The 20,461-nt window shown below is 45.1% G+C and overlaps 1 protein-coding gene across 9 annotated transcripts in view; it reads left to right on the top strand.

Annotated features, from left to right (window-relative positions):
• Window positions 1-20,461, top strand: part of LPP (LIM domain containing preferred translocation partner in lipoma) — a 301,297-nt gene that overhangs the window by 147,846 nt on the left and 132,990 nt on the right. For 8 of the 9 annotated variants that reach the window (XM_072344422.1, XM_072344423.1, XM_072344424.1 and 5 more), the window contains one exon: window positions 4,738-4,860. In XM_072344422.1, the coding sequence (XP_072200523.1) occupies window positions 4,738-4,860 (123 nt within the window). Of the gene's footprint in view, window positions 1-4,737; window positions 4,861-17,229; window positions 17,235-20,461 lie in introns of those variants that run through there. The other variant, XM_072344430.1, reaches the window with a different exon arrangement.

The raw sequence follows: 20,461 nt of genomic DNA, 5'->3' as shown, positions 1-20,461 counted from the left end.
TCTTGATGTCATCAAAAGACTAAAAAGGATATTTCAGGCCTGGCTTCAGCCTGATGGAACAGCAGGGAAGTTCTTTTCTATTAGATCCTTGATACAATCACGTCTGGTGAAATCACTGCGGTCACATCTGCTGAAATCTTCCATCATTTCGGATTTGTTTCAAAAGACTCAATCTGTCTGTTTTTAAAGGGCACGACTACTTTTCCAGCCCCTCCTTGGTGCTTGGAACAGTGATTTTGAATCAGTCAAACATCTTAGACCCTCCTGGCCCGGAATGCTGCAGTCAGCTCTTGTCACCATGTGCGTGCTTGGTAGGGCAGCCTCTTCCAACTGCTTTCATTTACATCAGGGAATTTAAAACAAAATGTTTGCACTTGTCTTTAGGCTGAGGACAGAACAGACACAGCAGCTCATGGTCTGGGTGCCTCGTTTTCGTGATGGATGCCCTTGAGGGTGCATGGTTTTGCCACTGCAGTGGCTTTTTGTGCTTTATATGGCTCCTGTGACCTTGGAAGGAAGGCTGGGAAACTGTGTGGTGAAAGGGATGGGGAAGCAAGGGCGTGTGTTGGAAGAGGATCTTGCCTCTGGCAGTGGTATTGTTGGAGAAAGTGCAAAGAGAGGGTAAAAGAAAACAACGCACAAATGCAGTCTGAAGTGTGTCAAAACTGAATCACTTCTTCTTCCTGGTTAAAATTTCTCACAGCCTCTTCCTGTAGGTATAGTTTGCCATCAAAACCGAACATCTTTCCTCTCTTTTCTCCCACTTGCCCTTGGCTAAAATAGAAAATAGGATCCCCGTCTTCCTTTCCCTGTCTGCAGCTCTGTCTAAGCCCACTGCCTGGGGCCAGGAGAGCTGCTGGCTCCTTGTCTGGAGAGCTCTTTCTTTGCTCTTTCTTCAGCGAGGATTCCCACAGCCTGCAGAGTGTGGCAGACAGCTGCAGGGGTGGAAAGAGGGAAAAGCAGAGTAAAGTTTTACCAGTGCCAGATTCCACAGTGTCTCTCAGACAGTTTGGCTCCATCCCATCACACAAACATACATCTATACCTGTAGGGCATCTCACTTCCAAGCAAGGGCAGCTTGCATTCTCCAACACCAATGAAATGGGCTCAACTCAGACTGCTTTGGACAAGCCTCGAGCCAAGCCAGTGGGTGGGAGGGAGTTGTACCTCAGTGGTATACAACAGCACTGTAGTGAGCCCTGGTGCCCTAACCCTGGTCTAACCCTAACCCACACACGTCTCTTGTCACAGAGATAATGTCTGTCCCACGTCTCTTGTCACAGAGATAATGTCTGTCCCAGGCTGCAGCACTGCATGGCAGCAAAAAAGGCGAGGAGAAACAGAGAAACAGAGCACAACGGAGAGGTTGGATCTGGGTAGGGAGTGGAATTGGGGGCAGGAGCTTGGAGGGACATCTGGGAGCCAGATCCTTCTCCCTGACCCTGTTGCGAGGAGCTGACGTGGACAAACAGCAATGCCCTTGCATCCCTGCCGTAACTTGCAAAGCGTAATAAGAGCAGGTGATCTAGGTTGTAGGAAAAGGTGCCCCTGGGGAAATCATTGTGCTTTTCATATCTTCCTGCTCGACAAGTAGTCCTATGACCTTTTTTGGCACAGCAAGCTCAACTTTGAGGCCCTGTGTGCCCTCTGCACTGCGTGCTCTGCACAGAGCTTCCCTTGGGATGGCGAGGGGACGTGTGGCACTGCCTGGTGCTGCGCGGTAGGATTAAGGAAATGAGAGCCAGTTTTCATTGGAACGGCGTGGGTTGACAGGGCGCAGGAGTGGATTACCCTCACAGCTGCTTGGAGCTGCACACCGGGAGTTCAGGGGCGGCCAACAAGGCAGGCAGTGCTGTTTTTCTCTCTTCTGCTTCGCAGCAGGGACTGGGCCAGGGGGTGGGAGTGTAGGCGCTGCAGAAATGCACGTGAGTGGATAGTCCCTGGCGTGAGTAATTTGTTGGATTGGGTTGGTTTATGTTTGCTTTCTGTTGAACTCACGTTGGCCGGGCCAAAGATAGCATCCTTTTCCCTTTTTAAAGCCGTTTTTCCATATACTGCTGGCTGAAAGGGAGCGTGCACAAGTGACTGCAGCGATGCAGTAAATCCGACAGAAATAGCTGGGGTGGTTCTTTCTGGTTCCAAGCGTTCGTATTTGCAAAGTCGTTTGCTCACCCGGCGCAGTTCCTCGGAGCTGAGCCCTGTCTGCGCCGACCTGTTGTGCCGTGGGACCTGGCGCTGGGGTTCTGTTCCAGAGCAATATCATAAAACTTTTATAGCCACGTCATGACAAAGAGCATGAGAACAGAAATGAGTTAACCCTCTCTTACTGAAGCTTTGCTGTCGCAAATTCTCCTCCTGCAATAAATCCCTCGATGGAAACTGGAGCACGGTGGGGAGAAATATGCAAGATTCCTGGAGTTGGGGAATGGAGAACAAGGAGAAACGTGTCTGTGTGAGCACTGCTGTCTCTCAGAGGTACTCGAGGTCCAGTCCCATCCCCATCAGCCCTCACACACATCAGCAGCATTATTTGTTGGCCCTGTCGCACTGCATTCTGCTTCTGCATTTGGAGAATTGAGCTCTTCGTCTACATTTATTGTATTTTAATGGAATAAATAAATCTTCTGCAGAGCCCCAAACCAGTGGAGATATTTCCATGTTTGTTTTTGGGTTTTTTAAATTTTATTTTTCTAGGTTTCCTAAGGACATTTAACTTTTACAACCTCACAACTTGCTCTGCAGTCTTTGCTCGTCAGTTATTGCATAATTGTTCTGGGGGATGAGAACCTGGGAATAATATGGCACAGAAATGTTAGGAAGCAGAAGTGAAATCGGCTGATCTTCTAATCTGCTGCCATCTCTCCTCTCCAGGGTCAGTGCCATCCCACACCAAGCAGCCCCTTCCTGGGCCCCACTTGTACTGCTGGTTCTGCCACTGACTTGCTCCATGATTTATCTCTGCAGATGTTGGGGCCTTGGGTGCCCTTCACATCTCCCCCCTTTCCAGACTGGCTTTTGGCCACTTCGCTTAAAAATTCTCTGGAGTGGAGCAGTCTCATGTTTTGAGTCTAGGAAGCCTGTGGCTGCCCTGCAATTATTGTAGGCCAGCAATTGGAGGATGGAGGAAAACCAAGCAGGAGCCATGAAGTGTGCTAGTAATGGAAAGTAAATTAGACTTTTTCAGCTTTAAAAACGCAGATACCTACAGCTAGCCTTGAGTAATGATCTGGGGGCAATTCCTGCCTAAAGTAATTATTTTTTGAACAATAGTTTGGATGGAAAAACTTTGATTGGTTCCATAATAAAAATAAGTAAGAAAAATTGAGTTTGTAAGTAGTTTCTAACCTGACTTTGAGCTTTTTAAATTATGTGTTCTTGCATAAAGCACATTGGAGATTCCATTTTCATGTCAGTCAAGCCAAATTTATTGTAATCCAATAAGATTTAATAATCATTAGGAACTAATGAATACCTTAGCACGTATAAGCCTGGCAGCTCAGAGCCTTCCTGCTTTGCATAGGCTGTCTTTCTGACCAGGTTGCTGCTTTCGTGTCGGATTGATGACTGGGGAGTTCTGTAAAACAGGTAATGATCTAGTGCTCCTTAAATGAAATTTAAATAAAACCTATCTGGAGCAGACAGTGAGCCAAAGGGAAAGGAAAATTTGGGGCTTGGAAAATTAAAGTAACTCGGTGAGAATGAAGGCAAACAGAGCTAAATTGTCTGTGGGGAAGTGCTGGTATGGTCTGTACCGGCATTACAGCTGAAATTAGGTGAGATGTTATATAATTCTTTTGTATTTTTATTACGGCAATAGTTAAGCTGCACTGAGCTCTGTAGCTGCATGAACATGGAGAGCCTCTGCGTGGGGAGGTATAACTCAGATAACTCAGACGGGAAAGGACAGAAGACAAACACTGACTATGACTCAGGTTCAGAGAAGACTTTAAATGTGTATGCCCTAAGCATAGCTAGGTGGCTAAGCTCCTGCCATCATATTTGATGGGGATCCTTTGCTGGCTTCCTTGAACGTTGCTGTGGTCCATAGGGACCACTTTATCTCCTGCTGCACTGAGCCGTGAGCTTCTTGTTCTTTGCTTCCAAAGGTGGCTGATGGTGGTGAAAATTCATGTCTCTCTCCATTCGTGAGAATGTACTGACCATTCTGATGCAAGTGGGGAGAGGCCAATTTAAATGCAGAGAGAAAGCAAGGTGAACTCGATTGAAAAGGGTGCTGGGTATAGGTTGGTGTCTGCTCTGGTCATGGACTTCCTTGGATAATAACCCTTTTCCCAAGGACCTTCATTGCATTGCTTTTTGTCTCCTCATTTCAAATCATGCCCTTCACTTTGAGTCTGCTAGGAATAAATTGAACTTTCTCACTCCTCAAGGGAGTGATGGAAATTGTACAGAAGTGTTGAATCAGACAGGTACAGTTACCATGAACTGATTCAAAATAATAATAAGTGGGTGCTGGTCTCAGCTTGCAGCTCCGCTACCTTTGTGCTTACCATGTTGCATAATCCCATCAAGTCAACACAATGGGACCACTGTGGGAAACTCATGAAGACAAGCCCCAGAGCAGCCTAAATCTTTGTGAGATGGAGCCTCTCTGCTCATCCCTGCACGTTTGTCCCTGCAACCTGAGGGGTGTGGTGGCAGCTCCCTTTGAGGACAGTAAGAAACCATGTTCCATGCCATGGTCTGAGTAACTGGAACTCTTCTTTCTTCTTTAAGGTGAATCCTGGTGGCAAGACACTTGAGGAGAGGCGCTCCAGTCTGGATGCAGAGATCGACTCCCTGACCAGCATCCTGGCTGATCTAGAGAGCAGCTCTCCGTACAAACCGCGGATCCAACAGGTTGGTGGCATGTTGTGTAAACCCAGAGTGGGAAAGTGGCCAGAACCAGCTGCTGGAGTCAATTTGCTAACCGCCTGGTATTTGGTGCTAGCAGGCGTGCCAGTGTGTCCTGATAGCATCCAGATGTGGCTGTCAATGGGAAGAAGGGCGCAGCCGCTCCGAAGGGGCACCAGCTCAGAAGCTGCAGTACCTCTTAGCAAGGGGCCTCTGATCCCAATTGTTACATTGGCTGTGGAGATCGTTAGCAAAAAGTTTACAAAGAAAAAGACATTTCCTTTGCCCCAACTTTCTGTCAACAATAGCCTGTGAATTAAAATCTGCTCAGTTCACAAATACTTTTACACATTTTTTTTCCCCATTCTGTTAACTGTTATCTGTTGCACTGTCAGAATGATCCAGGTACCTGCATCTCAAGTTGGTTTCTTTTTGTGGTGTGATCGCTGGCGATAACGCAGCTCAGGGTGGCTGTAGCCCAGCAAAGTGGGTTGCTATTCCCATTTAATCCACTGTGCTTAGTCACCTCAGGTAGTGCCTGAGTGGAACTACCTGTGTTCTGGTAAGATGTCGTGTCTTTATCAGAGAAAGTGGTGAAACCTCAGTGGCACTTAAATAAGAGCAGTTCATGTGATCTTGATAATCACCTCAGACACGTTTGTGCCCATTTGTGCAGTTCCCTCATGTCCCATTCCCATGACTGGTCTCATTTCTTATATGTACGTGTGTCTGCAGGCATCTACGCAGCTATATTTGCTTTACTGGTGTCAGCTCTGACTAAAACCCTTTGATTCTGTTCAAAGAGAGAGTCAAGTGATGCAGTGCACACCCACAATCCATACAGGCCATCCCTTCACTCTTACGATTCTTTTCACTTTTGCATTTGTTTTGCGTAATTCAGAAATGGTTCTTTTGAACAGAACTAAAATAGTGACCAGAGTTTATTTAGCTTTAAGGTCATCAACAGTGGCGTTGGATAAGATTGGCACAAGCCCATCCAATGTGTCTGCAGGCAGGAGCTCTGTGTTGCAGCCTTCTGCAGGGACTGCCCAATAAACTCTTCCTTCATTCCAACTGCATCTACATGATTGCTGCATACACTAACAGGTATATCCGTATAAACAGTCTGATTTGGGTCAGTCAGTCAAATAGAGCAGCAGCACAACCCAGACACCACTTGGTCCTCTTCCCAGTGTATTTTTTTGTTTTTGCAATGAGTGAGATAAATCTTAACAGTGATTGTGCTCAGGCACCGTGTTGAATAATCTGCACTCATTTTCTTTGTATGGGCCAAACGGATACAAACACACATTGGTATTGGGAAATACTTTACAGCATCGAAACCCTGTGAGAGAGTTAACTGGAAGAGATTGGCACTCACCCATTTTCCTTGGCAGTGCCTGCAGTCAGCCACAGCGCCTTAGTAGAGACATGCAGCTCGTGTAACCACTTCTCCAAGCGTCTGCAGTTTTATGATCTGCCAGTACTGCTGACTGCTTCCTGATACTCTTTTCTTTGGGATCTGGCATTGTGTGAACAGATTGTTTCCCCACTTTTATTTTGTACCCATCCTATTAAAAATATATATATATTCACAGAGTTCAAACACAACGTTCTGCAGCATAATTAGAGTTACTGCACCTTGGAAGGCACAGCCCGACTTTGGGGCTGGATCTGACTTTCCAAGCCCGCCAGCACGTGCTGCCAGTTGCACGTTTGTCCTCTGCCCAGGAATGGCAGAATGGTGCCACTGTTTTACAATACCTGTGTGTGACACAGTGGGCAAAAGGGCTGAATTTCATCTCTGGGACCGAGTGCCAAAGTTTTGTGTTTGGTTTATGAGACTCTCCGGCATTTATTGGTTAACGTGGCAGTGTCCCATGGAAAGTACAGTTACAGCAACTCCCAACTATAGCTGCTACAAATAGAAAGTGCCCGAGTTGAATGTGTCATTTACTGTAATTAAAAAGTACTCAGACGAGTCCTTGAAGGGTGGAATTAGAAGGTAAAGCTTTGATATTTTTCTTTGTTTGATCTGTACTAAGTATTAAAACTGGTGAGTCATTTGATGGTCTTATAGTCGGATAATAGATTAGGCTGCAAATTGTGAGGTACTTACTCAGAACATCAGCGCGTTTATTGGATTACACCTCAGCTGACCTTCCCAAATTTATCAGGATAATGGCTGCACGGAGGAAGATAGAGTCACAACTTGTTTCGGAGATGTTTCTAGTTGTGCTTATGCAGTTAAAGCATTATAATAATTTTATAGGTATACCTTGCCCTTGGGGGATGCTCCTCTTATGGAACAACAGGAATTTTATTGTTAGGTTTCTTCTTTTTCTTCTCCTTTGATCTTCAAAATAGTTTTAAAGCAATGTAAACTAAACTATAAAATTGTCCTCTTGTGCTGGAGTGGGAGTGATAGCAGGATTTGAGTGGCTTGCCCAAAACAGCCTGCCTTAGTTGGCATAAATTCAAAGAGAGAAGTTCTTCTGATCCTCGGTACGTGTTCTGGATTGCAGTGAGACACAGTGCAATGGGAGGTGCCCCTGGAGCAGAGGGATTTGTACCCTCCTCATAGGTTTGGAAAGTCCAAATTCCTCTTTGGACAGCGTGGGTCTAAGGCCAATCCCAGAGATGGCCCCAAGACATTGCCCCAGGCTGAGGCCATCACTGAGAGTTTCTCTGGCTGAGTCACAGGAGCAGCCAAAATTGATTAAAATGCTGTTTTGTTGGGTTTTTGTTGTTGTTGTTGTTGTTGTTTTTCCTTTCCAAATTGCACATATCAAAAAAACCAGCAGAAAATGGTAACGCTGAGTTGTTATCTCTGGCTGCAGCACAGCAGTGCCTGGGGATGCTTTCTGTCCTGGGAGCTGCTGGGAGACACCGTGTTTTGTAAGTCCAGCTGGAGCTCATTTTTAGAAAGGACCAAATAACACCTGAGCTCAGGAGGTGACTGTGTGCTCATTACCAGCTTCCTGATGTCGTGGTTGAATTGGAGGGGTCTAAATCAGCCCGACGTAGGTATTGTTGGAAGAACTGCAGTTGCGTTATGACAAAGTCTAATTAATATTTTCTTCCAGTTCGGTAAAATTCAGAACTGTTAGCGTGATGTATAAAGTACAGAGATCCTCTTGTGTAGCTGTGATGTATTTTCTGTTTACACATCACACCTTTAAATTGCAGTAACCCATTGGAAAGTTTAGAGGCAGAGAACCCACTGCAACTTGCAACAGTAAAAGAAGGTTGTGTAGGGAAGGCACGGAGGAGCCTAAGTTCCATGGAAGGGAGTAGGGGCTGATCCTAAATTGGTGAACCCCAGCCTGGCTGCTGTGTGGGTGCTGTGGTCATCCAACTCCTCTGCTAAAAGGTCTTTTCCCCCAACTTAAAGGGATGTTTTTAAACTGTTCTGTTTAAACTCCAGCTTAGGAGATGAGTGCAGCAAGGCCTTAAGCAAAAAGAAAAGAAAAAAACTGCCAAATTTCATCCCATAAAATAAATGTTTGCATTTTTTATTTTTTATTTTTTTTATTTTTAAACAAGAAAACTTTGTGACTCCGGAGAGAAAGCTTCCAGCAGAGGCTGTGAAAATGAAATACTGGAAATAGCAGCATATGAAAGCTCAGGATTTTTTGTCTCCGCTGTGAATTATGTATTGAATGCTGATTGCTTTGTTTGGAATCAGACACCTACCTTCTGAAACTCTTGGTTTTCATCCTGAATTTCCTGCAGATTGCTTGGCAAAATAGGACCTTGTGAGAGGTGTGCCAGGCAATAGGATGTCCCTGGTCCAATGGTAATGAGCCTGTTCTTTAAAAAAGCAAATAGCGGGTCACCAAAATTTACAGAGCATTCGACTGAGGGAAAGAGAATGCTTTGATGATCAAAATCAAATCTACTTGTGTGCAGCTCTCGGAGGCAGCTGCATCCAGAGGGACTCGGGAGATGCGTTTCACTCCCACCTATCACCACTGTGCAAAAGGACCGCAGACGGAGCAATTCTGCTTTCCTTCCTCTCAAAATCTCCTCTCTTTGCAGAGCTTGGCAACTACTTGCATGTGATTTGCCTCCTGCCTCTGTGAGTTGGCATCTAGCAAAATGAAACCTTGGTCTGGGTTGAAGTCCTTTAGATGATGTTCTTGGACAAGTCATAAAGAAGAGAAATAAAATATTTTTGTCATCTAATGGATGGGGGAAATGATGGCAGAGTTAGGTGAGATGACTGAGGATTCGTGCCTGTCCCCCTGCCTCTGTACCATTGCCTCCAGGACTAGATACATCTACTATCCCACGCTGCAAGCCGAGGCAAGCAATAGTTTGAAGGAAAAGAAACTCATTCTCAGTGTGAGCTGCAGAACAATAAAAAAGTAAATAAAATAAAATTAAAAATCAGTGATACATTTTCATTAAGTTCCAAATATACTGGGAAATGATGTCATCTAACGACTGGAATTTGAAAGGGATTTAAGTGTTTGACAGCGTTGGATGTTATTCCATCACTCCTTTCAACAACCAGTTGGGGACTGCAAAAGCAGTGAGAAGGCAGTGGGCTTATTTTCTTGCAGAGTGATGGGAGAGGATCGGAAACCACGAAACAAAGCAAAGTGCTGCGTACTGAACACTCCTAAGGAGCACTCTTTCATATGCATTCCTAATGCTTCATTTTTATCCGGTCCAGGAACGCACAGCTTTTATTTTTGTTTGTGTGGAGCTGAATCTCCAGCCATGAATGAAGCTTCCCAGGCAGCATGGAGCAGAGCATTCCGCAGCATCAGAGGGAGAAAGCCCTATGGTTTCTCTTGGTGTGGGCTGTGGGATTGGCATATGGGCTCTGTAAAAGACAGACTGCTACAGCTCTCTTCAAGACAGCCCCTGCAAATTCACGAGTGCAAGCTCAGAGTCTGATTGATTTCCTTGTTCTGTTAACTGTCAGCCTGGTTTGTTATGCACCAAAAGGATTTTGCAGGCATGGTCTGCATGATGTTTACTACTATTATGGTTGTTGGGGGCAATTTGATATGACAAGAGGAAATGGTTTCTAACTAAAAGAGAGGAGGTTTAGATTGGACATAAGGAAGATGTTTTTTACAGTGAGGGTGGTGAGGCAATGGCAGAGGTTGCCCAGGGTGCCCCATCCCTGGAGACACCCAATGTCAGGCTGGATGGGGCTCTGAGCACCTGATGGATCTGTAGGTGTCCCTGTTCAGAGAGTTGGACCAGATGGCCTTTGATTGTCCCTTCCAACACAAATGGTTCTGTGATTTTAAGAAAAAAAAATGTAAGGGTTCAAGCAGATAGAGGTTAATTTGTCAGGTTCTGAGTTAATTGTCCCTTCCTGTAGCATCTGGGAGACAGAAAGAGTTGGTGGTTCCTGACTTATAGGGCTTGGTGGGATTTGGCTGCTTCAGGTATCCAGAAAGTTGCCAAGACTTTTTCAATGTTATGTGGGCTGAAACTCAGTGCTCCCACTGGTGGCTTTGTATTGTGGGTAAAATCCATGTAGGTTACAGGATGAGGAAAGGAAGCATCCCATCTGGAGCCAGCTCCATGGGCTTCACCAGCGGTCAAGAAGGAAAGCCTCTGCATCCAGGAGACCCCCTTCTTCCTGAAGCTCCCATCCCTAAGAACAGAGCAGCAGCATTGGCTGTGATGGTCCCAAGGTGATAGCTTTCCAGGAGCACCGCTGCTGGCAGGACACGTTTGTCAGAGGAGTGCACACAAGGCACAGACGTTGGGCCACATGCATATGAGATACAGCCAGCAGATGATCTCAGCATGCTGGGTTTGGCTATCAGCACAAGGAGGGGACCCTTCATGTGCTCCACAGCTCAGCCAGCACATGCAGCAGGCTGATGCTGCTCTGATTAGCAGATGCTGGAATCGGTTGCATCTGCTGGTATGTATTAAACCATAATCCTTTTGCTAAGAGCATGTCTGGGAAGATTTTTAAAGAAAATTTTCTGAGATCCCAGATTATCAGCTCGTCACAGATGAACAGGATAAGAGTGACCTTCACAGGGTATTATTTCTTTCTGTAGCACTATCATCAGTGAAAATAAAACACCGCTTTGCCAGCTTTCCTTTCATTCTGGTGCATAACCAAGTTCACAAAAATCTTTCTTTTCCCTTTCCCCTTTCCATTTTTTTTTCTGGTATCCATTTGGGTTTTCTGCCTACGTGCTTGGCTCCAGCCTTAGCTGATGACTGGTATTGGATATATTGAACTTTAAAATCTGTGCAGGCATCTCAAATTTGTGTGTGGATAAAGGCAAACATTTACTTTGGGAACAGTGATAAAAAAGCAAATAGTACCTCATAATTTGGTCTTTTTTTCCTTCTGCATTCATGATTGTTTTGCTGTGAGTTGGTGAGAGCTGGGCTCTTACTTTCTAAAGCCGTTCAAGGCCTTCTGCCTATTGTTAGATTCTTTTTTCTGTCTTTTCCCCCACAATGGGACCAGGCTGCAGTGCACCGTCAGCTCAGGAAGCCTGTCGTCATTTCCCCATCCTCAGTTTTTGGCACCTGGTGCATTTGGCACTCATCTCAAAGGGACCCGTCGCACTTCACGAGCTGTCCACGTGCCCAACAAAGTGTTACCACCCTTGGAGCACAGACTGGCGTGGCACTGGGATGTTGGCTGCTGGCATCCTTGCATGGGTTGTTGCATCTGAGTTCTTCAGTGGTATCAGTTTTACCACCAGTGAAATAAAAGTGTTGTTGCTCTTTCGTGGGTGAGGTAGGTGAGATGTCTTGCTTTGTGCATGGATCATCGGAGGAGCTGAGGGCAGACTACAGGCACCCTGTCACTCACCCTCCTCTTGTAGCGCATACAGATGGATTAATAGTATCACGGTCACTGAGGTTGGAAAAGACCACTTAGATCATCTACTCCAATGGCCAACTCATCCCCACCATGCTCACTATGTCCCTCAGTGCCACATCTCCACAGTTTTTGAATGGTGACTCCATCACCTCCCTTGGCAGCCTGTGACAGTGCACCACCACTCCGTTTGGACCTGTAGCACCACTTATCCCATCAGCACTTGAGAACTGGGAAGCTGTTTTCCCCACCTGTGCAAGGCTGCAAGAAACTGAACAAAGTCAAACGTAGTCCCATGGAACTATTTAGTGATTCCTCTACATGTGTGGCATCCACTCTTCTGCATTGCAGGGAAATAGCTGGCATATTTCAGTTAGGAAAAATTTCTTTTCAGAAAGAGTGATGGTGCATTGGCACAGGCTGCCCAGGGAGGTGGTGGAGTCACCATCCCTGGAGGTGTTCCAGAGCCGTGGAGATGTGGCACTGATGGATGTGGTCAGTAGGCATGGTGGGGATGGGCTGCTGGTTGGACTTGTTGATCCCTGTGGTCTTTTCCAACTTTAATAATTCTGTGATTCTATAAGTAGGAAATGAAAGCACTGTTAATTAATTCTTCCCACCCAGCACCCACCAGTGTCTGCTCATTGACTCTTCCTGGCATATGGATTGAACTTGGTGTCCTCACCATGGCCCTGGGCTGGTCCCACGCAGGCACAGTGAGCTCCAGGCCCTTGTCACAATCTGAACTTTTGCTCTTCCAGGCTGTGCAGAGGCAGATTGTTTGGCTGATGCACGCAGATAAGTGCTTAGGCTAATTCTAGGAGGAGAAGGGAAGCAGGAGGGGCGGTCAGGAGAGGTGAGGAAGGAGTACAGGAAGGATCAGAGCCTGCTCAAGATTCAAGGCACAAGTCCATAGGAAATGAGGCTTCCTTTGCTCCTCTCTTGATGGTTTCTGTTCCTTTTGTGTTGACTATTTCTCTTCTGCACACGCTAGGAACCAGCTGTGTTTCCCTCCCAGTGAGGAAAAGGAAATAGCTCAGAGTCAAGGGAACAGCACAGCAGCTCGAAGGAGCACCTGCATAGCAATGCATCGCCTGGGACTTTGCTCTCCCCGGAGCTTTGCTGGATGCCTGCTGCAGCCCATCACAGCATTTCTGCAGGGATGGCTGTGGTGTAGGTGCTGCACAAAGCACAGAGAGCATTGCCTTGGTTTCCAGCTCTAGCCAGAGACCACTGAAGGGCTGGCAGAGACCCTGCTGGTGTGAGTGCGTGTAAGGTTGTACCCTACAGAAAAGAGAGAATTGGCCATGCAGGTTCCACATTAGACCCTGTGCTACCATTGCGTAAGCAAACACGGTATGTTTATTGCCTGAAAAGCTCTCAGGATTGTTGCAAGGTATTTCTGGTTCAAAACTGTTAACCGTGAGAGGAAGAGGCAGATGTATCTGTGGACAGTTTAAGGGGCTGTGTCTGTATTTTCTCTTATTGATTGCCCAGTGCCTTCCTGTCAGGAACCTTTTGAGAGATAACAGTGGTGCCGAGATGCATTGTCCCTTCCTGTATATTAAATCTGCCTACCCCCCAAAAAATAATACAAACAACCCAAACCCAGCCCATATCTGAAAGTTATGAGTTGATAGACTCTTCCTATCGCTCTTCAAATAACTGTAAATTAGTCCAGGCTGTTACTGTTTCATTGTAAGGAAGTTCCTTCCTTGAGTCAGACTTCTTTGCATCACAGTAAAATGCAATTAGATGACGTACATACTGTGGCTTGGAAGCACTTACAGTTTTCTCAGCCTTATGTTGTCAACTTTTGCTCAATAACAGGCTTGTGGACTGTGTCACTTTGCCTGTGTTAGCATATATTATCACCATATGGTGTTTCAATAGTGAATAGGAGGCTTCTATGAGAGTATAAAAGGATGAAATGGAAAAATATATTGCAGCAAGATAAGCCTAACATGCTGCTTCACAGCTGACAGCGAGCACTCTCACTGCCATTTTGATAGGAAATCAGTAACACGTTGGTCCAGTGATTACTACTGTCTTCTTCTAGAGATTTAAAAGCAAAGAAACAACAACAAAACCCCAAAAGAAAAGAACAAAACCTACCAACAACTGACCTATCCAGAAAAAATAATGAGGTTTCGATGCAGTTATTATAAATATTTTTGCCAATGTTTTCAGTCATGCTGATTGCTCTCTGCCCAAAGAAAGTGCTTTAAGTCTGCAAGGGCAGTTTTTATGGCATAACACATGTAAAGGCAGACAGGGTTGTTGTGGTAGTCTCATGGTTGTTATCACAGCCCAGGTCAGCGATCCTGCTGTTCTGTCAAAAATAGCACCGGTGTTTATCTTCAGATTGATGACAGGCTGCATGTGTTGCCCCCTTCGGAGTGATGTGTAAGAGGTCAATGAGAGCTCATTGCTATCCAAAGAAACTCCAAGCCATGAAGAGCTGCCACCTTGCCTACCGGCTATCACTCCAGTCTTCCTGGGGGCTCAGACAGCTTTGATTCCCTGTTTCAAAACCACAATTAGTGATCCAGGGAGAATTAAGAAAGGTGGGAGGAACAGCTCAGTTTCCATCTGGCAGAAAACCAGGATGCACATGCGTCCTTTCAAGTCACGGTTATCAAGAGGTGAAAAGAAGATGTAGGGGTCGATTACTGTGCTGGCTTGCTGAAAGATCAACTGCACATTAAATGAGATAGTCGTACAGCTAAGACCGTTCATAGCCTTAAAATGTGATGGATAGGCCACTGTTGTTCAGCTGGGATTCTTTGAGCTGGAAGATAGTACAAATGTCATCTTGAACTCTCTTTAATCTTTTTTCTGGAAACATTTTGACTGGAGTCCACAGCGGAGGCTAATGTCCAAGACAGGGGGCCTGGCTGCAGAACAAGGTGGCCGTGAAGGTCACAATGTTTTATGAGGCCCCAATGACAGAATGGCTACTGTGCTCAAGGCAGCACTCTGCTTAGCATGGAAAGCTGTAGAACCATCACACGGAGGATGCAACATTCAGTGCTTCCTTAGGGTAAGGGCAGACCACAGTCAGCTTTTAGAGTTGCCTGTAAGAACCAGCACCCCAAAGCAGTGCTGCAGAATGCTTGAAGTCATCAGGCACTTTTTGGCAAGCCTTGCCTTTGACAAGACTTGGCTTCAACACTGTTGAGTAATGTGGTCATTTCTAACTAACAGCAATAAAACTTTAGAGAACACCTGCTGTTTCTATATTGAACATATGTGTGCATGCTCATGTAAAATCACAAATGCATGCAGGTCTAGAGAATACAATTTATATTTGGCATCTTTCCTAAAAATTGTACTTTAGAAAACTTAAAAGTCTTCCTGTAAATAGTCATTTCGGAATCGAGCTTGTTAATGAAGAGGAGATGAAGTAAGATACAGAGGCAAAGAAGGAGGAGGGTTTGGCTTGTTTTGTGTATGTTTTTAAAGGCTTTTGATGAGTTTGATCATATGCTGAGCGCACTCAGCGATATCTCCGGAGGACATATGGACAATCTCAGTAGACTGTCTGCTTGGGAGGAACTGCAGGGAGCCAAAAACAGAATAACAGGCTGATGGCTTAGAAAGTATAAATGAAGGGAACATCTGAGGATCCCTGGCTCTCTCACTTCTGAGCCAGGGCTGGATTATCCCATATAATCAGTGCTTTCCCTGGTCCAGTTTCAAGTAAATTAAATGTAAATATCTCATTGCTTTCTTTGGGTTATTATTCAAGTCTGAAACACATATAGCTGCTAAGAGCCATTTCACTTCAGCACTTCCTTACTTAATATAATCTCCTCATTCAGAGTGCCGCTTCCTATATGTGTGTGCATGCATGTTTGTGCTATGTGCACATCTTCACTTCCCGTGCCGCAGATAGATATACAGAGTAGAAGAAGGTTTAAATTCCCCAGTACAAAGCTGTAATAAAAGGACTGACAGCCTGGATCTGTAATACGCCTGACCTGACAATTAAGTAAACTTATTACTGTGTCAGCCTGCCAGATGGATCATCTACTCGTGATGTAACGTGTACTGCTTCTGAATGTATTAGAGTGCAGTTTCCTATTTTATGTTTGTTGAGCTGAGGAAGGGAGAGGGAAGAGACAGTTTTATTTGAACTAAACCCACTCATTTCAAGTGTGTTTAATGATAGCAATATGTGACAGATAAAATCCTAGGCCCTGGTCCATGTTTATTTTAATTTCAAGCAATGGGGAAAGATGGAAGAGATAATGTTGTAGGCTGAGAATGTCTGCTGTTGTAAAACAGCAGCTTGAACCCTGAAGGGGGTTTCCTTGCTGTGTTCTGCAGGACTTTCTGATGGGCAGCCAGAGCTCTGACGGGTAGGAATTTGGGATTTGTCCCTGAGAAAGGCCAGGCTGGGATGTTTGGCATCAGCTTTTCTAATTGTTGCCTCCAAGCTTACTAAAGATAGTAAGGCTATGCTGAAAAAGAGGCGAACAGAAATAGCCTGAAGCATCTGTCCCTAACCTGGATTTCCTTTTAGCGTAGTCCCGCCTTGACCTTGAGGAGGAGGTGAGTTTCCCTCTGACCTGCATTGTAGACGTGTCCCCAATACTCCCAGATCCGTCACACACTTTTGTTTAACCTCAGCTGAGCCATCTTGTGTCTCTGGGCTGCACTCCTCCCGTTAAAGAGGGATAAACCCATGTCTTTGCCTGTCTGCTGAGCCTGTGGGTGAGTGCTTGTACCTGGTGCAATGAGGATGTATATGCTGTACTGCTTGCGGTGATCTGTAGTATTTGCTTCTGGACCACTGAGGTTTTCTTCTCTATACTGTCTGTCACTGGGTGGACTGGGATAAATTCTCTCTCTCAAAGGCTTATGTTGAGCACAACTTTGAAAGTTAGTACTGCTAGCTGACTTTTCTGTACAGCTAAGCTGACACAGCCAATAGCAAAGCAGGTATCTGTTTGCCTTGGAAATATTTACCAGGTTGCCACTCTCCATTTTCAGTCTGTTATCTGCTTGACTAGCTTAAGAACATGCATTCAAATACCTGTACATCCAAACCAGTCCCTCACTGCTGATGTATATCTGTGGATCTGAGTGCTTGTGACTCCAGAGAATGCAAAGGCAGTCCTCTTGTGGGAGATGCTTAAACTTGCTTCCAGGTGGGACATCGTGCCCGGAAGCAGGGAATTATTCCTGCAGAGAAGTGCAGGACAGTATAAGGGAGCTTTGTGCTTAGAACTGCCATCTTCCTTAGAGTTGTGTCCAGCACTAGCTCCATCACATGCTGTTGACTCAACCTCCATTAACTGGAGTTCTCACATGCAAAAGAGACTGTAGTGTTCACTCTGTAGTGGAAATACTGAATCATGGTTTGAAGCAGTGATGGAGCACCTGGTGGGAAGGCAGGGCCAGCCCAGGGGAGCTCAGGTGCATACAGTGTACCTGAGTGACTGGAAGGGGTAGAGACAGGGTGCACCCCTTCCCTCACCTCATTTAAGGGATGGCTGTGGAAGTAAGAGTATTTTGTCTGGATCTCTGTGCCTACGTGAGGACTTTAGAGGTAAGTTGTTTTTTACTACTTACTGACTTATTGACTTAATCAGAAGTGGGCTCTTAATATACTCTGTTGGGTTTTGTTCCTCAGTTAGATCATCTAGCTGCTTATGAGCTCAAGTGAACGGCTGGAATGTAACACATCCCAAGGCACAGGAGTCCCATGGAGATGGGCAGGCTCCCTTCCTTCTGTTTGCTGTCTATTTGCTGCCCACTGGGATTGTATTACATTGCTTCTCATTCTCATTGAAAGAGACAAGACAATCTTTCCTCCTTTTGTACACATAGCTTTAACTGTCTCTTTTCAGGGCTAAAAAGTCCTGGTATATTTGGCCGTTTCATAGTAAGTAGGAGAATTAAGTTCTGTATCACATGTTCCTGATCAGGAATGGTTGTCAAGTACAAATTAGGCCCTGGGAATGCCAAAGCAATGGAGGTGGCTCCTGAACCTGTATTATTTCCTTCGTTATTTGCACTTAGTCTGAAACAGTGGATTAATTGTGGATTTTGCTTTGAATGAGAGAAACCTGAGTTCACTACTTTACGTGCATTTCAGAGTAAATTCCCTGGCATCTCATTCTTTCAGTTTTGTTTGTAGTCATTGCAGAGTTAAATCATTTGACTAGATTTTGGCTCCTCACTGCCAAGACTTCTGCATGATGTTTTTTTGAAGATGGTGTCTGTAGCCACTGTGATATTCCCAATGGAAGTGATAGGAGAGATACCTGGTGACTGCATGGCTCACTGGGAGAGGTCTGCCTTAGGGAGAGTACTTTGGAACCAAATGGAATCTATTGTGTTCCCTCTCCCTCCAGATCTCAGATGTGCTGCCTGTATTTTCAGTGAGATTTTAAACTTTTCTAGTGTTATTTCCCATCTGTAAAACAGAGATGGTAATAATCACGTATCCCACCTGGCTGTCTGACTTCAGAAAGCACTTTCAGATCTTTTGCAGGTACAAAGCATCATAATTTTGCCAACGTATATAAAAACTACCTCTTGCAGTGAGAAATCTGTATATCAGATACATTTATTTTCTATAAGGGAATTCGGCATCAGACTTTTCAGGATGAGTTAGTTAATGTTTTGAATTATAGATTGTGAGATGTTAATTTGATTTCAAGTTCTGTCTTATGAAGAAAATGTTGGATATACTTTTGTGATTTATTCTATGATTTGATCAGTGTGTTAGTAGTCTGGAGTATCTAACTTTCAGAAACATCTAAGAGTTCAATACACTGGAGACGAATAAGATATGTGCACGAACACATGTGCTTTTATTGCTAAATCTAAATTAAAGCTTGAGCCCTTTTGGGCTGAAAGAGCTAATGCTTCTCAAGCGTTCTGTCTTCCAGCACTGCTCTGCATAAGCCAGTGGGAATCTAATGTGCTCTGCATTATTGTGCATGGGAACCTGTAGAGATGGTGAAAGCTCTGTATAGAAAGTACTGTATAGTGAGGGAGGAAGCCTAACCAAGCTAATTATACAGACACTCCCACTCTATTACCCTCCAGAGAAATTGAGCCTAACATTCTGCTCTTAAGCTTGTTAAACTATTCTTTTTGGGTGCAAGGATCTTATTTAGGGAGTGAAATAGTACACTGTGTAATCAGAATGGGAGTTGGAGCAGATCATTATATTTACTCATTTGATTAGCCATAAAATAGCTACTGAAGTCCCCGTTTTAAATCTGCTTAACACTTGTGCAGCAGGGCAAACTGGGTGTTTTAATTAGAGAAGAGATTGTGGTATTTTCTTATACGTAGTAAATAGATAAACACACGCACATTGAGATCCTGTTTATGTAAATAACCTCCTCCCTGTGGGTGTTCTCATCTCCTAATTGTTCAGGGTCTGTTCTACTTTCAGCTATGAGGGAGAGGAGAATAAAAGGTTCTGCATGTCTGCTTGGGAAAGTGCAAAGTCTTGGTTTTAAAATCCAGCCAAGGAGGTTTAGGTTAACTACTTGAATTAAACTACTGTAGGAGGGATAGGTAACCATACAAAAAGGCAGCACTGAGAAACAGGGGGTCCTTGGAAGGGATTTAGATCGGGTTGTGCCAACAGTGTGGGAGCAGGATGGATGGAGCTGGCCCTACAAGAAGTGGCTGGGCTGCACATCCCCTGAGAAAAGAGGCTGGGAGGGACCTCGAGTTTAGCAAGGAAGTTTGTGGCAAGACTTTGTGGCAAAAGATAAGGCTGTACCAAATCACCTGTGGGTTTGGTGGCTGTGGATCAGTTCTGGTTCCCCAGATGAGCCAGAGCGCTGGGCAAGCATGTCCTCTTCCCCCCAGGGGCCCTCAGCTGTCTTGCAGCCACTGTCAGCCTCAGTGCCCAGAGAATGGCTGTGCATGTCCTGTTCTCTCCTAAAGCGTAATTCTGTGCCCCTGCCACTGATCTGTTTGTAAAGCCTTGGAAATGAGCCATTACTGAAGGTTTCATTTTCTGGCTTCCTTTGCAATTTGAGGGACTTGGAAAAGCAGAGCAGATGTTCCAAAGACAGCAATCTCTGTAGCTGCTGGTTCCTCTGTTCAGCATGGTCACTGCCTTAATGCTTCTTAAGGATATAATATCCCTTCAGGAAACTAAACGACAGCAAAAATATTTTACCTTCTTTCTTATTTGTTTTGAGCCAACCTGAACAAGTGAAATAAGCTCAGTTACAGAGAGAAGACTTGTTTTTCAAAGGCTTTAGAGTGAATGTGGAGCAAAGACAGTTGGCAAGCGCATGTTGTGCTGCTTACCTTCGTGGGTCACTGGAAGAGCCGTGCTAATAACAGAAATAAGAAGATGATTCTTGTGAAGTTGCCTGTGGATGACAAGGCCTTTGGGCAATAGGAAGCAGCACTGTAAGACTTCAGCTTTACCATTATAAGCGATGAAATAAGTATTTGGCCTAGTGACTCTCTTTCGCAGACAGCTTTTCTGGTATTTCCTTCTTGGTCATTGATGTAACTGGTGCCCAGAGTTAGGACCTGCTGCATACGGCCAGGAATCCTGCTGTGTGCTGGAAAGTCATCTCCAGAGAAGCTTGAATCAATCCCTCCTGAGTAAAGCTGTGTGTCCTGGAAGAAGAGAGGAATGCCAGTGCTGGCTGTTCTGCAGCTGTGGAGGAAGGACATGGGAGCCTGAGTTGTTACCTGGCATTGTTCCACAGCGTTAAATCACATAAGACATGGGGCAGGCAAACAAAGCCAACAACAAAGAGACAGCCTAGCATACCTAATATAACC

The sequence above is a fragment of the Excalfactoria chinensis genome, chromosome 9, assembly GCF_039878825.1.
Source record: "Excalfactoria chinensis isolate bCotChi1 chromosome 9, bCotChi1.hap2, whole genome shotgun sequence".
NCBI lineage: Eukaryota > Metazoa > Chordata > Aves > Galliformes > Phasianidae > Excalfactoria > Excalfactoria chinensis.
The sequence above is the reverse complement of the archived record's forward strand: the minus strand, read 5'-3'. Positions and strand labels throughout refer to the sequence as shown.